Below are 15234 nucleotides of genomic sequence, written 5' to 3'. Positions count from 1 at the left end.
CCATAGGTGCATTTTGGATGTCCCAAAGCTCAGAGGTTTACAGATGCGAAGGTTTGCTTTGGTTCACTAACAAGACCAGGATTCATTTTCAAAATCAAGATCTGTATCTACAATTGGATTTTGAAGACCCTTAACATATGGATTCAAAGTTTTGATTCCATCCCATTTCTAGATTGCAGCACCGATGTATTTGATGCTGATCTTATTTAAAGTTTGCATCTGATCTGGAATCTTTGCTACAATCAAGATCATCATGATCTCATCTTCAAATAATCAGATATACACAAATAGAAGATTAAAAGAGGGCTCCTGTTACATTGTTACAAGTGTTAAAAACAATTTAAAAGTAACATATAAACATAAGATGTTTGTTAAAGTATCTGTACTTGTCTGAGAAGTAACCATGGGCCTGGAAGTCTTTTGTGGCTTGAAATTGTGGGAAGAGACTCTTAATAATCCCAGGTAACACTTTTTGCTTTAGGATCTAAATTTTCCAACCCTATCAAGAAAGAATGTTTTCCCAAAGAATCACAACTGTAACAGATCGTATTTACTACAGCATTCACACTGCTGCTATGTGGTGGTCATTGGTTTCAAACTCTTTAACAGTACATGAATAGCATAATTATGTAGTTACAGCTTTGCAAAATCAGCTAAGTTAATGGGAGTTTTTTTAGCCTATGTAAGCACTGCAGGATCAGGTCCTGTTTTGGAAATTCTATCATGTCATGAATCTTCTTTTTACCAGTCTTAAGTGAATGTAGTATTTACCTAGATAGTTATATAATAGACATAGGGATATTTTTAGTATTAATTCTTTGAAAAATAAAATACTCTGTTACTCCCACCTCCCAATAAAGATTCAATTTTCAAAAGTAGTCTCTAAATTTGTTGCTGTAATTTTAGAGCTAATTTGCATGCCCTGAATTTGTATGCTTTGAATTTATGCTTACAAAATTGCAGGCACAAGATATGAAACTGGGTTGAGGCCTCTTGCAAATTTGACCCAAAGTACTAAATTCCAACTTTGTCTGTTGGACAGTTGAGGTACAGTATAGAATTCTTTTTTTTTTTACTCAGTCAGATCAAAACTGCCCAGCATTGTTTGGAAACCCTTCCAGAGGTCTAGGGATTTGCTTGTTTTCCCTTTCTCTCCTATCCAACCTTTCGCTTGTGTTCCCTTTCTCTTCCCCCAAAATAAATGATGCCGCCACATACTTCTAGACAAGGACTGGATGAAATTCCTTTTGGAATCCATCAACTTTTTCTTTTCAACTGATGGGGGCACTCTTGAGCAATGCAAATACTTCCCTCTTCCACAGAACTGGATGTATGGCTAGAGCAGTCTCCACCTCTGCCATTCCAGGGGGAAAGGGACTGGGACAAAAAAATGAAACTCTCTCTCATATAGCACCTTCCATTATATTACTGTTCACTGAATTTAATTATATAGTAAATTAAATGCTTTTCCTTACTAGTAACTAGAGTTCTGATCAAAGTCCTCGCCCTTTTAATGGGAATTCAGTTGAAAAACACTAAGTTCCTATAGAAGACAGGAGGAGTATAGGCTACAAATACCATTGATGTGAAAGGCAAAAGTAGAAATTTCTCCCCGTACGCTGTAATAGTGTGTTGAAGATATTTCCTCATATTGTTCCTTCCTCTTCCATTATTTTGTTTTTCTCCTTTCTCCTTCTTCTTGCGTTGTTTCAGAAACCTGGGTTGGTGACACTGTAACATGGAAATCAGTAGATGTTTTCTTCCTTCTTCTGATACTTTTGTAACAAATTATCCACTGCCCAGATTCCAAGTGTTAAATAACTCCTTCTCTTTTGACATGTTTCCTTGTATGCGTGATGAGGTTGATTTGACAGTTCTTGATCAATGGCTAGCTGTAGTAGTACATGGAATATCTCATTTACTCTGACCTTTGGAGACTGTTTTTCTACCTAGTGGTCTAACGTGTATAATCCTCCTCTTCTCTTTCTCCACCCTGCTTCACAATGGACTAAATTAAACTCCTTCTCCCAGTCTACTTCTTTAGTATGACTTAAGTCTTTAGTCTCATCTTCAGCTAAAATATAAAGGTAATTTTCAAAGCTATTCATGTGCATTTAGGTACACATGACTCCAATGAACATCAGTGGCTGTATTTCCTTGTGAAATTGTGTATTGATTTTGAAGGGCTCTAGTACTTTATAATCAGACTGCCAATGTGCAAAAGTGGAAAAGAGGTCTTGGTTTCTATGGATGGTTTTTAAATCAGTGGTCCAAAAATAAAATTGGAGGTGGGTCTGGCAGCTTTGGCCATCAACCATGCCTGAAACTATCCACACATCTACATGGACTGTCATCGAGTATAATGCAGGATGAGGCCCTTAGTTTGAACCATTGTCCTTTAAGGCTGGTGCAAAGTCTCTGCATGAGAATTTCTGTCAACTTAAGGATGGTAACTCCTGTGAGTAAGGCAAGCAGGATTTCATCTCTGGTCCTTAGACCGATCTGAATTTTAAAATCAGTGCTCCAGTCATTTAAAATTTAGTTTTTAAACAATATGTTTACATTTAAGAAAGACAAACTGTACTTACAGACATCAAGGTTAATGTGATGTGAGCACAGGGTGATGCAGATCTGGGTGTTGTAGTTGTTGTAGATGGCCTAATACTCCGAGTCGCATCGGGCAATGCCATCCAGTCTGTACTTGGACCAATTATCGTTATGTATCGTGGTGCTGCATTTTGGTCCAAGTCTGCCAATGGTACGTATTTTGGCAGCCAATGTGGTGGCTTAATGAACACAAGGGATCTTTTAAAGAAATACATACAGTTGTCTAGTTGCTGTAGTCAGTGCAAGAGTGACCCACTGCAACACAACCTCATTCCTTCCCCTTGACTTAATGGGCTAGATCTTCAGCTCACATAAATTGGCCTAACTCCTTTGATTTTAATATTCTTTTTGTGACAATGTGTGAGAGCACAAGTGCTGTTACAATTGCCATCCTTTTATGAACTGTGTGCAACTGTGCCAGGGGGTTGCTGGCCCCTTTAAGGGGAGCCTGAACCCATGACAAGCTAATTTAAGGCTATCTTCATTACGTTCACAGAAAATTAAGAGAACCCCTAACCCACTATCAGCTTTTGGACTGGAGCTGTTAGAAAAATTAAGCATTTTGACATTTTTAATCATTAAAATGTCTGTGTAGGCAGTTAATGGAATAATGAGCTCTGGAGCCTGATAAAAGGCCATCAGGGCTCAGTTGCAGATAGTGCTCACACAAAGAGAAGCTCTCCTAAGGGAAAACCGCTCCCAGAGAAATGCAGGCCCCCCCAAAAGGGGACTGTACACCCCCCTGAACCCAAGGGGAGAGACTTTATATCAGGGTTATTTGAATTTAATAAGATAGAACCCAGCAGGGGTGTTATATCTTATACCCACTTGGATGGCTTGGAATTCTTAAGGGGCCCTGAGGGAAGGGAAACTAAGGCAGTGAGTGGCTCTGACACCACACTAGGTCAGGAGGGAGTGCTGCAGGGCAGGCAAGCTCTGAGACAAACTGTCATTGGAACTGGTTTATGCAAATAACTAGTAGATACAGGAAAGAATGTATAACATTGTGGAATGCTCATTAAATAAATAATGGCCCTATCCAACAATCTGGTGGTCATCTGCAGTAAAGTGCCGAGTCCCATCAACTAGAGTTAGGTGAAAAAGTTTGTGTTTTCAGCAGCAAATGTTTGCAAAATTCAACTATATTTTAAAAGGTTTTTTTTCTGTTTTTCAAGCAGCTTATAAAAAGGGTTAGATTTTTCAAAAATTTAAGTGAAAATTTTCAATGAAAACTTTTGAATTTTTTCTGCTTTTTTACCTAGCATTTTTCAACTAGCTTTTCTCTCAAATCCCAACTAACGACTTGATCATGCAGACTGTTGTTTTTGTGCTTTGCTTATTGAAGTAGCTGCATTGACTTGACTTGAGCTTGGATGGATTATATATAGATTATGAGGAAGAGTTTGTGGGATCAAGACCCAAGTCAGGGAGAATTGAGGGCCTTGTAGAAGAAGGTCCAAGATTTATAACCTCTTGAAATCAGCATGATTTACAAAGCCAAACATGTTTTTTTAAAGGAATGTAAATAGTGTGAGTGATATAAGTATGTATGTGTTAGGTATACTTTGTCCGGCCTCTGCATGAGGAAACGCCTAGACTAGATGACCTTTCGAGGTCTCTTCCAGCCCTACATGTCTATGATTTTATAATGGCTTTACTTGTTCTACAATTAGTTTCTTCTTTTAATATTTTGACTGGAACTCATTTCACTTTCTTTTTCTGAGCATTCCCCTTGTACTGTATCAGCATATATTATTTGTGTCTAATCCAAAGCCGATTGATGTTTGTGGTAAAAGTCCTATTGACCTCAGTGGGCATTGGATCAGGCCCTTATATGAGAAACTGGCACTGAAAAACAGCATGGTTTTCTCTGTGAACACAGATTAACATGAGCATTCAAATTCGTCTTTTTACTAATCCTTTTTATTGGCCTCCAGATTGTTCCATTCAAAGGGGAAAAAAAAGGGGAGTGATGAATCTTCTGTAAAAAGATCAAAATTTTTATTTGATGAGTGGGATTTGGCATGTGCTGGAGACAGCAGGAATTGGTGTTTCTATTTTGTTGTTGCTGTGGGAGAATGGAACAAAATAAAGGCTACTAATATTTTATTAACATCCCAGTTTAATTCTGTCTGTTGGATAAATTGCCTGTACTACCATAAACAAATCAAAGCAGATGTATTCCACATGCCCTCAGTTCAGATGCAGGCAAAGTTTACCCATATGGTTGGTACGGAACAGGTCTGTATAACCCTGAAAATTATGCTTAATTCACTTCATGTAGACTACATACCCTTGAGACCTGTTTAAAAACAACAGTTGTGGAAACAAAGAGAACCTCTTCTTTATAAGGGTAATTTTAAGTACCGTGCTAAATATTAAAACAAACTTCATTCAATTTAATGAAAAGACCTCACTGATGTTATTACTAGATATGATCCTAACCTGCAAAGTGGATCCAAATCTAGAGCTTAACTTCCCCGAAGTGTGGGAGTTATTCAGTTTAAGGAGTTTTCCTTCTGGGGCCATCTTAAATACAGGCATGCATTAAACAAAAAAGGTGCACAAATATTTGATCAAATTTGTAACTGAACTACAGTAGCTTCAGCCATGTGCATATGCATTATAGTGTTGGCTTTCTGTGAACATTTGAGGGGTTGAATTTTACTGACACAGCCATTCACAGAATTGGACCTGCTTAGCTGCATTGGTGAATAACCATGGAGACTGATTTTAAACATACCCATGCAAAGTCCCTCAAGGAACAAACAATACCATGTGACTTATCTGACCAGTTACAAATAAATTTGAGCGTCTACCATTTTACAGAGGTATGCCTCATCGTGATAATATCTGAGCATCTCCCATTAAATAAAAGAAAACAACAAAACTCTCACTCCTCATCATGTGCAGGAATACCTTAAAAAGTAGTGGAATTCTTTTTCTTCTTCTCACTTCTCCCTCTCACCCAAACACATGTGGGCTCTATGAAGAGCAATAGTAAGGAAGCTAAGACAAAGAAACAGGGCTTACATTTAATCCTGAAAATTATGAAGAGACTTGGAGCATCTTAAACATCAAGTATTCATGGTAAAGTAATCGTGATCAATCCACAGGGATGTTTATTTCATATTCAAATATATTGACTATTAAAAATAAACCTGAGAGAAATTATGTGCCCATGGACAATCACTATGTTGGAAAGAGGGATTTGGGGGGATTTTTATGGGGTAAATTATTAGTTGCAAATTATTTACCCAGCTCTGCTTTATTATGAGTTTTATGTAATGTCTTTCTAATGTGATGCTGACTTAGATTTCCTTTCTTTGGTTCAGATTATAGGACTGGCCCTTGCTTCACACTGGTAACCAATCAGATGTGCCAGGGACAGCTCACTGGAATAGTCTGCACAAAAACCCTTTGCTGTGCTACAGTTGGGAGAGCTTGGGGCCATCCCTGTGAAATGTGTCCAGCTCAGCCTCATCCCTGCCGCCGGGGTTTCATTCCAAATATTCGCACAGGAGCCTGTCAAGGTAAGCTAGGTGCAAAGTTTCACCAAGAACTGCTAACATTATTAATGACTTAATCTTGATTGAGTTACATTGCTTTGTATAACCTGTCCTAAGCCATTCTCTGCTGTATGTGGGAAGAATGGAAAAACGATGTCAGATACATTACTTTATGGTTTGCTAAGTGTATGATGTTCAAGTAAGTGCACTAGTAACTTAGGTCATGTGAGAGCAGCCAGGTTCTTAATGAATTTTTCACTGCCAGCAGCTCCTTCATTTGACTGGATAGTGGTGTTTCTCTATACACACATTACCACTCTGAGAAGGAGTTTGTTCTGTTTCAAACTGTACTCAAGACAGACAGAAAACCAGACCTGTGAAGATGATGTTCTCTCTGCTTTTATATTAATTTTTTTTACTTCAGTTTGTTGGCATTCGGTTCGGTCTGTATGTCTTGTCTTTTGAGCTACATTCATCTGACCTGGAGAAAACTGCATGTCGTGCTATTTAAAATGCCCAAATTAAAAATACCCTATTGTACATTTTAAACAATTTTAGGAAATACATTTGCATTTGGTTCAAATTGTGAAATCCACCCAGATGTTGCTTGCTTCTTTCTGAGCATGCCTCACCCTAGAAAGTCCTTACGCTGCTTTTTTGGCTTTTATTCTAATACTTCCAGCTGTACAAATTCTTTTATTGTCTGGATGTCTGGCAGGAAACAGGAGAAAGTTAACAAGGGCAGCCATGTACTGAACTAGTGTGGATTATAAATTCCCAGGACTGTATCTTTGGGACTTGTTCATTTAGACCTCTCTAACATATTTTGTATTGTGAGAATAGAGAAGTTAAATATTATAAATCTATTACTAATTTTATTTAATCATGAAATTCCTGTGAAGAACTTCAAGGCATTCCATTCCATTAAAACATTTAAACATCTTGTACTACTGGCCAAGTCCTGTCTGGTGCCTACAAACAGGCCTGATATACCTCTAGATGGACACATGTTAATGCTGCTTTTGTAGGATACATGTGCCCATATTCTGACCTCAGACGTCCTAAGGCACAGTCCTCTCTCCCTGTGAAAGAGCAGGGAGAAACCGTGTAGACGGTTGAGTATTGCACTCATTGGCAGGTCAGGGACTGTATGTGCATAAATGTTTGACCCCTGCCCTCAGCTCTCAGGCTGCACCTTGTTACACCTTTCCATTGTTTCTGTCACGGGAAGGCTGCAGAGCGACCTCTGATGGTTTATATGGTCCAGAACAAGGCTGCTTCTTCACACTGCAGGTTTCTTAGCACGCAACTACATGCAATGCCAATCCAGTTTTGGCTCTGTAGGTTTGATTGTACTTCCAGCTGATCTCTTCTCTTGTGTCCATACTTTTAACAGACCAGCTATGGAACTGTATGTTATCTTTATTCTTCATGCAATTGTATGACATCCAGTCCTCTTTAAATCAGATAACTTAAATGTCTTCAATCTTAGTGGATGTTATTTCACATCCATATTTGATCTAAATAGTAAAATGAAAGCAGGTTCAATAAAATCCAGGCTTGTTCACGCAGGTTCTCTGAAGCAAGAACACGTCTATGATGTTTGAGAGTCAATAAGATAAATGGATACACATTTAAGATATATAATATAAATAAATATGTTGAGAAAAATACAAAATTGTTACCCCCTGTTCAAATCTGCTCTTTGTCTGTCTATCTGACATATTTTAAAAAATGCAGAAAGTTAAATTGATGAAGTGTCATGGTTGAGATTTTAAACGCTTAAAAATCAAGGGAATCAAAGATGTAGGATGAGGTGTTCAAGTGTTTTAAGTAATTTACGAGCACAAGTTCCATTTGCTTTTAATGGGATTTATACTTCTAGATCACTCAGGTGCTTTTGAAAATCCCATCTGTAGCCCCCACATGAATCTTAGCCCTTTTTGTAGACAAAGTAATTTTGTGTTTGACATTATGGGCCAGATTGTGGCTGGCTTTGTGGTGTTAACAAAGGGCAGACAGAGAGTTTTCTCCATCTTGTGTCCCTGTGTTTAAGCCAGTAACAGTGAGGAACACAAGCACTGCAATCATCTAGTTTTACCAGCAGCAATAAACTCCCTAGGTTGAGGCTAGAAAACAAGGATTGTGGAGGCGTGGCCAGTGGGAGGATCATTCTGAATGCTCCCACAGATGGTGGAGTTCAGGGTCCGACTTGCACTACCATGCAGCTCCCAGAAGAATTCTCTGAGACCTCCAAGACCTCCCACTACTGCTTTGCTCCTCCTCCCTTCCACTTTCCAATGCAGCCATTGCTGAAAGCCACAGTCTAGCCGGACTTTTGCACCTTAATATTTATGTGCAGCCTTGCTTTGTTAAGATAGATGTGGGGACAAAAAATGGAGATCCCTTGACATGTTCACATTTCATTTCCTACCCATAAGGTGCCATCAATTTTGTAGTTTCATTTTCTTAAAAATAAACATTAAATATAAGGAGGAGGAGAAAAAGGGAAAGTAAAAAGCTACATCAATAATGTCGAAGTACGTTGTTCATTAATGTCAGTCATGGATTCTTAAACCAGGTCCTAACCACCACTTATTTAAGAGTAGTTGGCCCGTTGTGCCATGGGAGTAAATAATAGAAACTCCCCATCAATAGTAGACTGAATACCACAAAGAACAAGGGTCTCTCCCACAGGTTGTAGCTTGCAGCTCTTGCGCTCATCCAAAATTTCTGCGTATGCCTCATTCTGCATATGCCTATTGTACATGCCTGTCAAGATTTTCAGATTTCTATGTAATGATTTGTGGGTTCCCAATTTGAGAAACCTTAAAGGGTCCTGATTTTCAGAGGACAGTGTTCCTGTACTGAAAATGCCCCGAATGTTTTGAAAAACAGAAGTAAATGTTAGAGCAATAAGCTGAAAGGGTGAGACAATAATCAGCAAGCAATTTCTTACAGAATTTTTTTTAGAGAATTGTAATTAATCACTCTTTCTATAATGTAATTACAAAATCAATCTCTTCATGGGCAAGAATCATAATATTATGATGGGATGAGCAACAGATTTAGGCATATTTACTTAGTTTCTGCATGGACAAATTGTTATGGCTCTTTCTGAGGAATGAATTAAATGTGGGTGTTTTTCCTTTATTATATGATAGATGTGGATGAATGCCAAGCCATCCCTGGGATCTGTCAAGGGGGAAATTGTATTAATACTGTTGGATCTTTTGAGTGCAAATGCCCAGCTGGACACAAGTTTAATGAAGTGACACAAAAATGCGAAGGTAAGAACTTTCAGAACTTTCGTCTCAAAGTAAGTGGAGGGGGGATCTTTGGTTTGATGCCATCTTTGTTTAGAAGATTGTCACAAATGTTCCAGTCTCTCTTATTTCCTTGAATATGCAAATGATATTGCACACAGCACATATGAACAATATGCCTTTCTTCTTCTAAACCAGAGAAAATATTGGCCCTGCAGCTTTTTCCAGTTTTATTCATGTAATATTTTACAGACTTAAAAACTCAAGATACATCTGAATCAAATTAAACATGAAAACATAGAATATTTATGAACTAATATTTTGCTTTAGAAATATCTGAGGTACATGTCTTTGCACAATTTGGTTTACAAGAATGCTTATTTGACATGCAGGATCCAATTTCCCTCTCTTGACTTAGGGTAACACTCCATTTGACATGAATAGGAGCTTGCCTTGAGTAACAACTGCAAGATTAAGACCTAACTGTCCTTGGAAGTTGTATATTTTGTGTGTTTTTTCTTTTCTGCTTTAGATGAAGTGTTTTATCTTCCTTTATCAGTGCTTTGGTCCTCGTTATATAGATGAGTGGCAGATGGCAATGCAGAAATGTGCATTACAATCAGGAGCTTGGGCAAAGGAGGCAGGACTAGTGGCAGGAGCTTGGAGTCAGGGGTCAGAGCCAGTGTCAGGGTCAAGAATCAAGCAGAGGCTGAAAACTGGAGACAGAGTTTGGAGTCAAGCCACAGGTCAGAGCTGGAGACAGAGTCAGGAATCAAGCTGAGTGTCAATACCTGGTATCCTAGTCAGTGTTGGGGTTCTGGAGGTTGATCAGGGGTCAGAATCCAAATCAAAGCCTAGGTCAACACCAGGAGTTCAGAAGCAGGACAGTCATGGCAGCTAGCTAGGGATCCACATTGTTGCCTGGATACTGCTTGGTACACCTTATGGGCTTCTGTACGGTCAAGCAGCCTATTAGGGATGGCTAAGACAACTGTCAGTCAGATCACTTGAAGTGGAACTTCCGATGATGTTCAACTTTTGTGGATTGTGGATCACAGGGAGCAGCCTAGTTACAGCTGCCCTTGGGTGGCAGCGTGGAGATGCCAGTCATCTGCTGACCCCAGAGGCCTGGGTGCAAGTCCTGATGAGAGGTGGCTCTAGCTTTTTTGCCGCTCCAAGCACGGCAGTCAGGCAGCCTTTGTCGGCGTGCCTGCAGGAGGTCCCCAGTCCCGTGGATTCAGTAGCTTGTCTGCTGGAGTTCTGCCAGTCCCGCAGCTTCAGAGTACCCGCCACCGAATTACTGCCAAATCCGCGGGACCGGGGACCTCCTGCAAGTGTGCCGCCGAAGGCTACCTGACTGCCATCTTTGCAGGGACCGGCTTGGCACCTCCTGCAGCTTGCACGGAGGCACACGAGGCATGCACTGGTGCCTGGAGCCGCCGCTGGTCTTGATGATCCTTATAGTTACATGGTCATGGGGATTTTACTGCTGCTTAACGCTGACTTGACAATATTAACTCAGTTTTCTTCTTAAAATAATGTAACTGGAAAATGGTATACTTAGAGCTTTCACCATCAGGGGGAAAAAAAACAGACCCTGAAAATGTAAGTCCTCCCCCTCTTTCATCCCAAGCCTTACTGAGTAACACTGTAGCTTGATGCTTTACCTTGAAGTCAATGACAACTGTCTCAGCGGCTTTACTAATGCAGGACCGGGCCTCACATGCTGCTGCAAAGTCCTGAGGCCATGAGGGTTGAGGGCACTTAACATCTTACAGACTCCAGTCCTTAGAAAAGATTTCTTTCAGATTAAATGACAGGAGGATGATTTCCAAAGCTTTCTCATCCCTCTTTGGTTGAGTTGTCTAGTTATAAAAATGCTTTTTCCAATGTATGTTACTTAACTAATTAGGGGCCCAATCCTCATACCAGGAATGGCCCTAGCCATTTTGCCAGCCTGGGTGGAAAATGTTTTTGGCACCACCACGCCCTGAGTGGCAGAGGAAACAAACAAATAAATACCCAGCTATTCAGATAAGTGCACGCAAATAAAATAAAATAAAATAAACCCTGAGGCCACAGTAGGTCAGCTCCCCCTGAAAGCTGGCACCCAGCGTGGTCCCCCTAGAACTGACCCTGCCTGATACTCTTACTGAGGCTGAATAGCTCCTTACTCCACAGGTGGTTCAATTCTAATTGGCTTCACTAGGGCTCTACTCAGTGTAAGTGGGTGCATCAGAATATGGCCCGAGGAGGGTATCAACAGTAGCACGGTTCCGTGCAAGTACTGATCCTCCATTTCTTGCTCACGCAAACTCCCATTCATTTCATTGGGAATATTGGGTCCACAAAGAATCCAGAACTGGGCCTTTAAAAGATGACTGTTGGCTACACGGGCCAATAATGTGCATATGGTTTTAATTTATTCCTCCTTACCTATAGCTTTTTTCCTGACAATGTTCATTTAGGGCAATGATACTCAGACCACAGTGGTTGAGGAGCCAAATTAGCAATCAACATTACCCAAAAGAGCCACAGTAGTATGAAGTATCAGAGAGGTAGCTGTGTTAGTCTGGATCTGTAAAAACAGCAAAGAATCCTGTGGCACCTTGTAGACTAACAGACGTTTAGGAGCATGAGCTTTCGTGAGTGAATACCCACTTCGTCAGATGCATGTCAGTAGTATGAATTCATTGTTTCATTTACTATAGTACAATATATTCATATTAAACAGTATGACAGGGGAAATATTTAATTTATATATATTCTCATAGCAAAATGAATGACAAAGTATTGTTGTTTTATCAACCACAATCGTTTAATAACTTAGTAAAAGCATCTTGATTGGTTATTAATTTAGATTGTCTGATTTAATTATTAACCAGTGTTTTGTTATCATGTGCTGCAAAGAGATGCAGGAGATGCATTAAAGAGACACTTGCGGCTTGCAAGCCTCAGACTGAATATCACTGATCTAGGGTGTTACGTTTAAAATAGATTCATGTTAACAGAAGTAGGAAACCAGCTCTACATTTTTCAAAAGTGTTTAATAATTTTGGTTGCCCAACTTGTAACATTTAGAGAAGCCTGATTTTGATAGATACTCATCCTCTGCAAATCATCCCTCTTTCAGGAGTTTCAGATTGGGCCCCACAAAACTGAGGGGCCCAGAATCATTAGTCATTTTTGAAAATTTGGAGCACAGTCATTTTAAAAGGTAAAATCCCCATTTTGAGTAATAAATATCTTACAAACATTTTAGTTTAATTGTAGATAATGGAAAGCCATTTTGTAAGAATTTGCATAATGTATGTTTTTCACATTGGCTGCTGGTGGTTTGGCTTTCCTTCTGGGGGATAGAGCACTGAGGAGATGGAGAATAATAAAGACTGAACGTGTGTCTTGTGAAATATTAATAATTGTAAAACTGAAACCTGTAGACATGGACATCCCAGCAAACACCGCTACTGCAATTTTCAGGCCCTTCAGTGATGAATTGTATGGGAAACTCCCACCTCCATATGCTATACCTTGTGTAACCTATGGTTACATTGCAATGAATGGAAATTCTGTTAAACACTGCTACAGAGACATGTGCAGGTTCTGACAGCAGTGAAGAGTCTGCTATATTTTCCTCAGCTAGGTGTTGGTCCATACTTCAATCAGCATTCATATGTGATCTGAAAAGTTAGTGGAACATAATCACAATATTACTTAGTTATTTGTATTGTTATCAGCCTCCCTCGTTGAAGAACCATGGGGAATGCAGATACCATAGGTAGAATGCAGTTACACACGTTGAACTTTTGCTAGGACTTCTGGGCTAACATACTACTTTTAAGAGATGGCACCGGATCATTGTGACGGGATCCCTGAGGTACAACCTGGAACTGTGGGACCACTGTTCCACCTTAACTCTCCAGCCTGGACTGTCTATCAAAATTCTTTGCCAGTAACAAGCAGCGAATCCCTCCGGGCGCTGTTATCACTCAGCCACCAGCATGCAGAGGCAAGCCCAGCTAAGTTGCATGAAGGCTTCCCAACCCCGTCTTGAACTATACACAGGGAAACACTAGCAAATCTCGGAAGCCCCCAGACTTGCACCCCAGAAATATATCACCTTGAACTCAAGCTCTTCTCTTGAGTGGTGCAAGTTTATTAACTAGTTCACCACTTCGTCAAAGGAAAGTGGGCATGCACCAGCCTTTGTAAACTGAGCAGATTTCCCAAACACTTTAGACAAAGTCACTGGTAAGGATAAAATATTAAAATAAGTTTATTGACAATAGAAAGATTTTAAGTGATTATAAGTGGTAGGCATAAAAGGTCAGAGATAGTTGCCAAAGAAAATAAAAAGTAAGCATGCAGTCTGAATCCTAAACCTTATAAGGCTAAGCAATATTTGGATCAAGCAGTTTTTCTCACCCCAGGTAAGTTACAAATGGTAATACAGACTTTCCGTTTAAGCCTATGACCAGTCACCTCAGTTTAGGTCTTTGTCTTCCCTCCATTCTTGTTGCCTTCAGCGTAGGTGGAGGAGGAGAAAGGTAGTCACATGATGCCACGGTCCCCTATTTTATATCCTCAGTCCATGTTCCTGGAAAATACTAACCCAGACATGTCCTGGTGGGCCTTGCTGAGTCAGAGTTGAGCAATCCCCCGACCCCCAAACCCCTAGTGTGCAACTCTCTTAAAGAATTGTAAAACCTTTGTTGACAACTCCCCTGCTGATTAATGGCCATTTCACGCCCTCTTGGGCATTGGTCACCTCCTTTGTTGTTGTCACTGGAGAACTAGCAGTGGGCAACTACCAAACTCACAACATATTTCAATAACAACCATACAGCAAAATCTCATAACTTCATGCACACTAACAGTATACATATTTTGGCAGAGCAATGAGTTTCAGCAGAACATGACCTTTCCTATGATAACTTACATGGCATGCTTTGTATGGAATATCACAACTAGCCCCAATGATGAATACGGCGATTATACAGTGCTACTTTGGGGTGCAGTGTGTCACAATCATTAATGACCATGAGTTACCAGGCAGGCCCTTGGATTTAGGTTTCATTTAAAAGACTGAACTTCTAGTTACCTGCTGCCTCAGTATTGTGCTGAAGTTTGATTTAATAATGACAGAATTTTCTGACAAATTTTGTATACCAAAATGGAGAGTGGCTTTTAAATACGGGCATATCTATGTTTTTTTAATCTGAAAGGATCTCTAAGTGCATTACAAACAGTGCAAATATTTATGCAGGAATCACTTTGTTGAAAGGAAGGGTGGTCTGTGGGTAAAGTCCTGGATAGGGACTCAGGATACCTAAGTTCAGTTCCAGGCTCTGCCATGGACCTAATGTGTAGTCTTTAGCAAGTGATGTAATATTTCTGTGAAGCAGTTTCCCATCTGTAAAATGGGGATGATGCTTCCTTTTCCCTACCTTTTGTTTAAACTGGGAGCTCTTACTAAATGATTGAACAGTGCCCAGCACAATGGGGCCTACTCTCAAATGGAGCCTGTGGACATGACTGCAATGCAAATAATTAAAAATAACACTTCAGCTCCCTCTGGTGTGAAAGGAGATGGCTGTTGAACAGTTTACAGCATCATTACACCCCATTTCAAAATACTGACGGGACCATGTAACTAAGCACAAAATACTTTACTCAAATTGGAATCATTTTTAAGATACCCCAAGGATCAGTAATCACCACAAGTGGTCAAGTCCTTGGTTCTACATCTTGTCTGTTAAGTAGCATCTCTGGTAGCCCTAATGCCATCTCTGGCATTAGTACTGTAGATCTGGCTCAGCTGTCTACTGACTCACCAACACTATACTTCCTGC

At 39.9% G+C, this 15234-nt stretch overlaps 1 protein-coding gene across 2 annotated transcripts in view; it reads left to right on the top strand.

Moving 5' to 3' along the window:
* FBN1 (fibrillin 1) overlaps nt 1–15234 on the top strand; it is a 226958-nt gene that overhangs the window by 75809 nt on the left and 135915 nt on the right. For both annotated transcript variants that reach the window (XM_050966864.1, XM_050966863.1), the window contains exons 7-8: nt 5943–6140; nt 9281–9406. In XM_050966864.1, coding sequence (XP_050822821.1) covers nt 5943–6140; nt 9281–9406 — 324 coding nt within the window. The remainder of the gene's footprint in view (nt 1–5942; nt 6141–9280; nt 9407–15234) is intronic.

The sequence above is a fragment of the Gopherus flavomarginatus genome, chromosome 9 (genome assembly GCF_025201925.1).
Source record: "Gopherus flavomarginatus isolate rGopFla2 chromosome 9, rGopFla2.mat.asm, whole genome shotgun sequence".
NCBI classification, from domain to species: Eukaryota; Metazoa; Chordata; order Testudines; family Testudinidae; genus Gopherus; species Gopherus flavomarginatus.
Note: the sequence above shows the minus strand (reverse complement) of the source record. Positions and strands in the feature narration are given on the sequence as shown.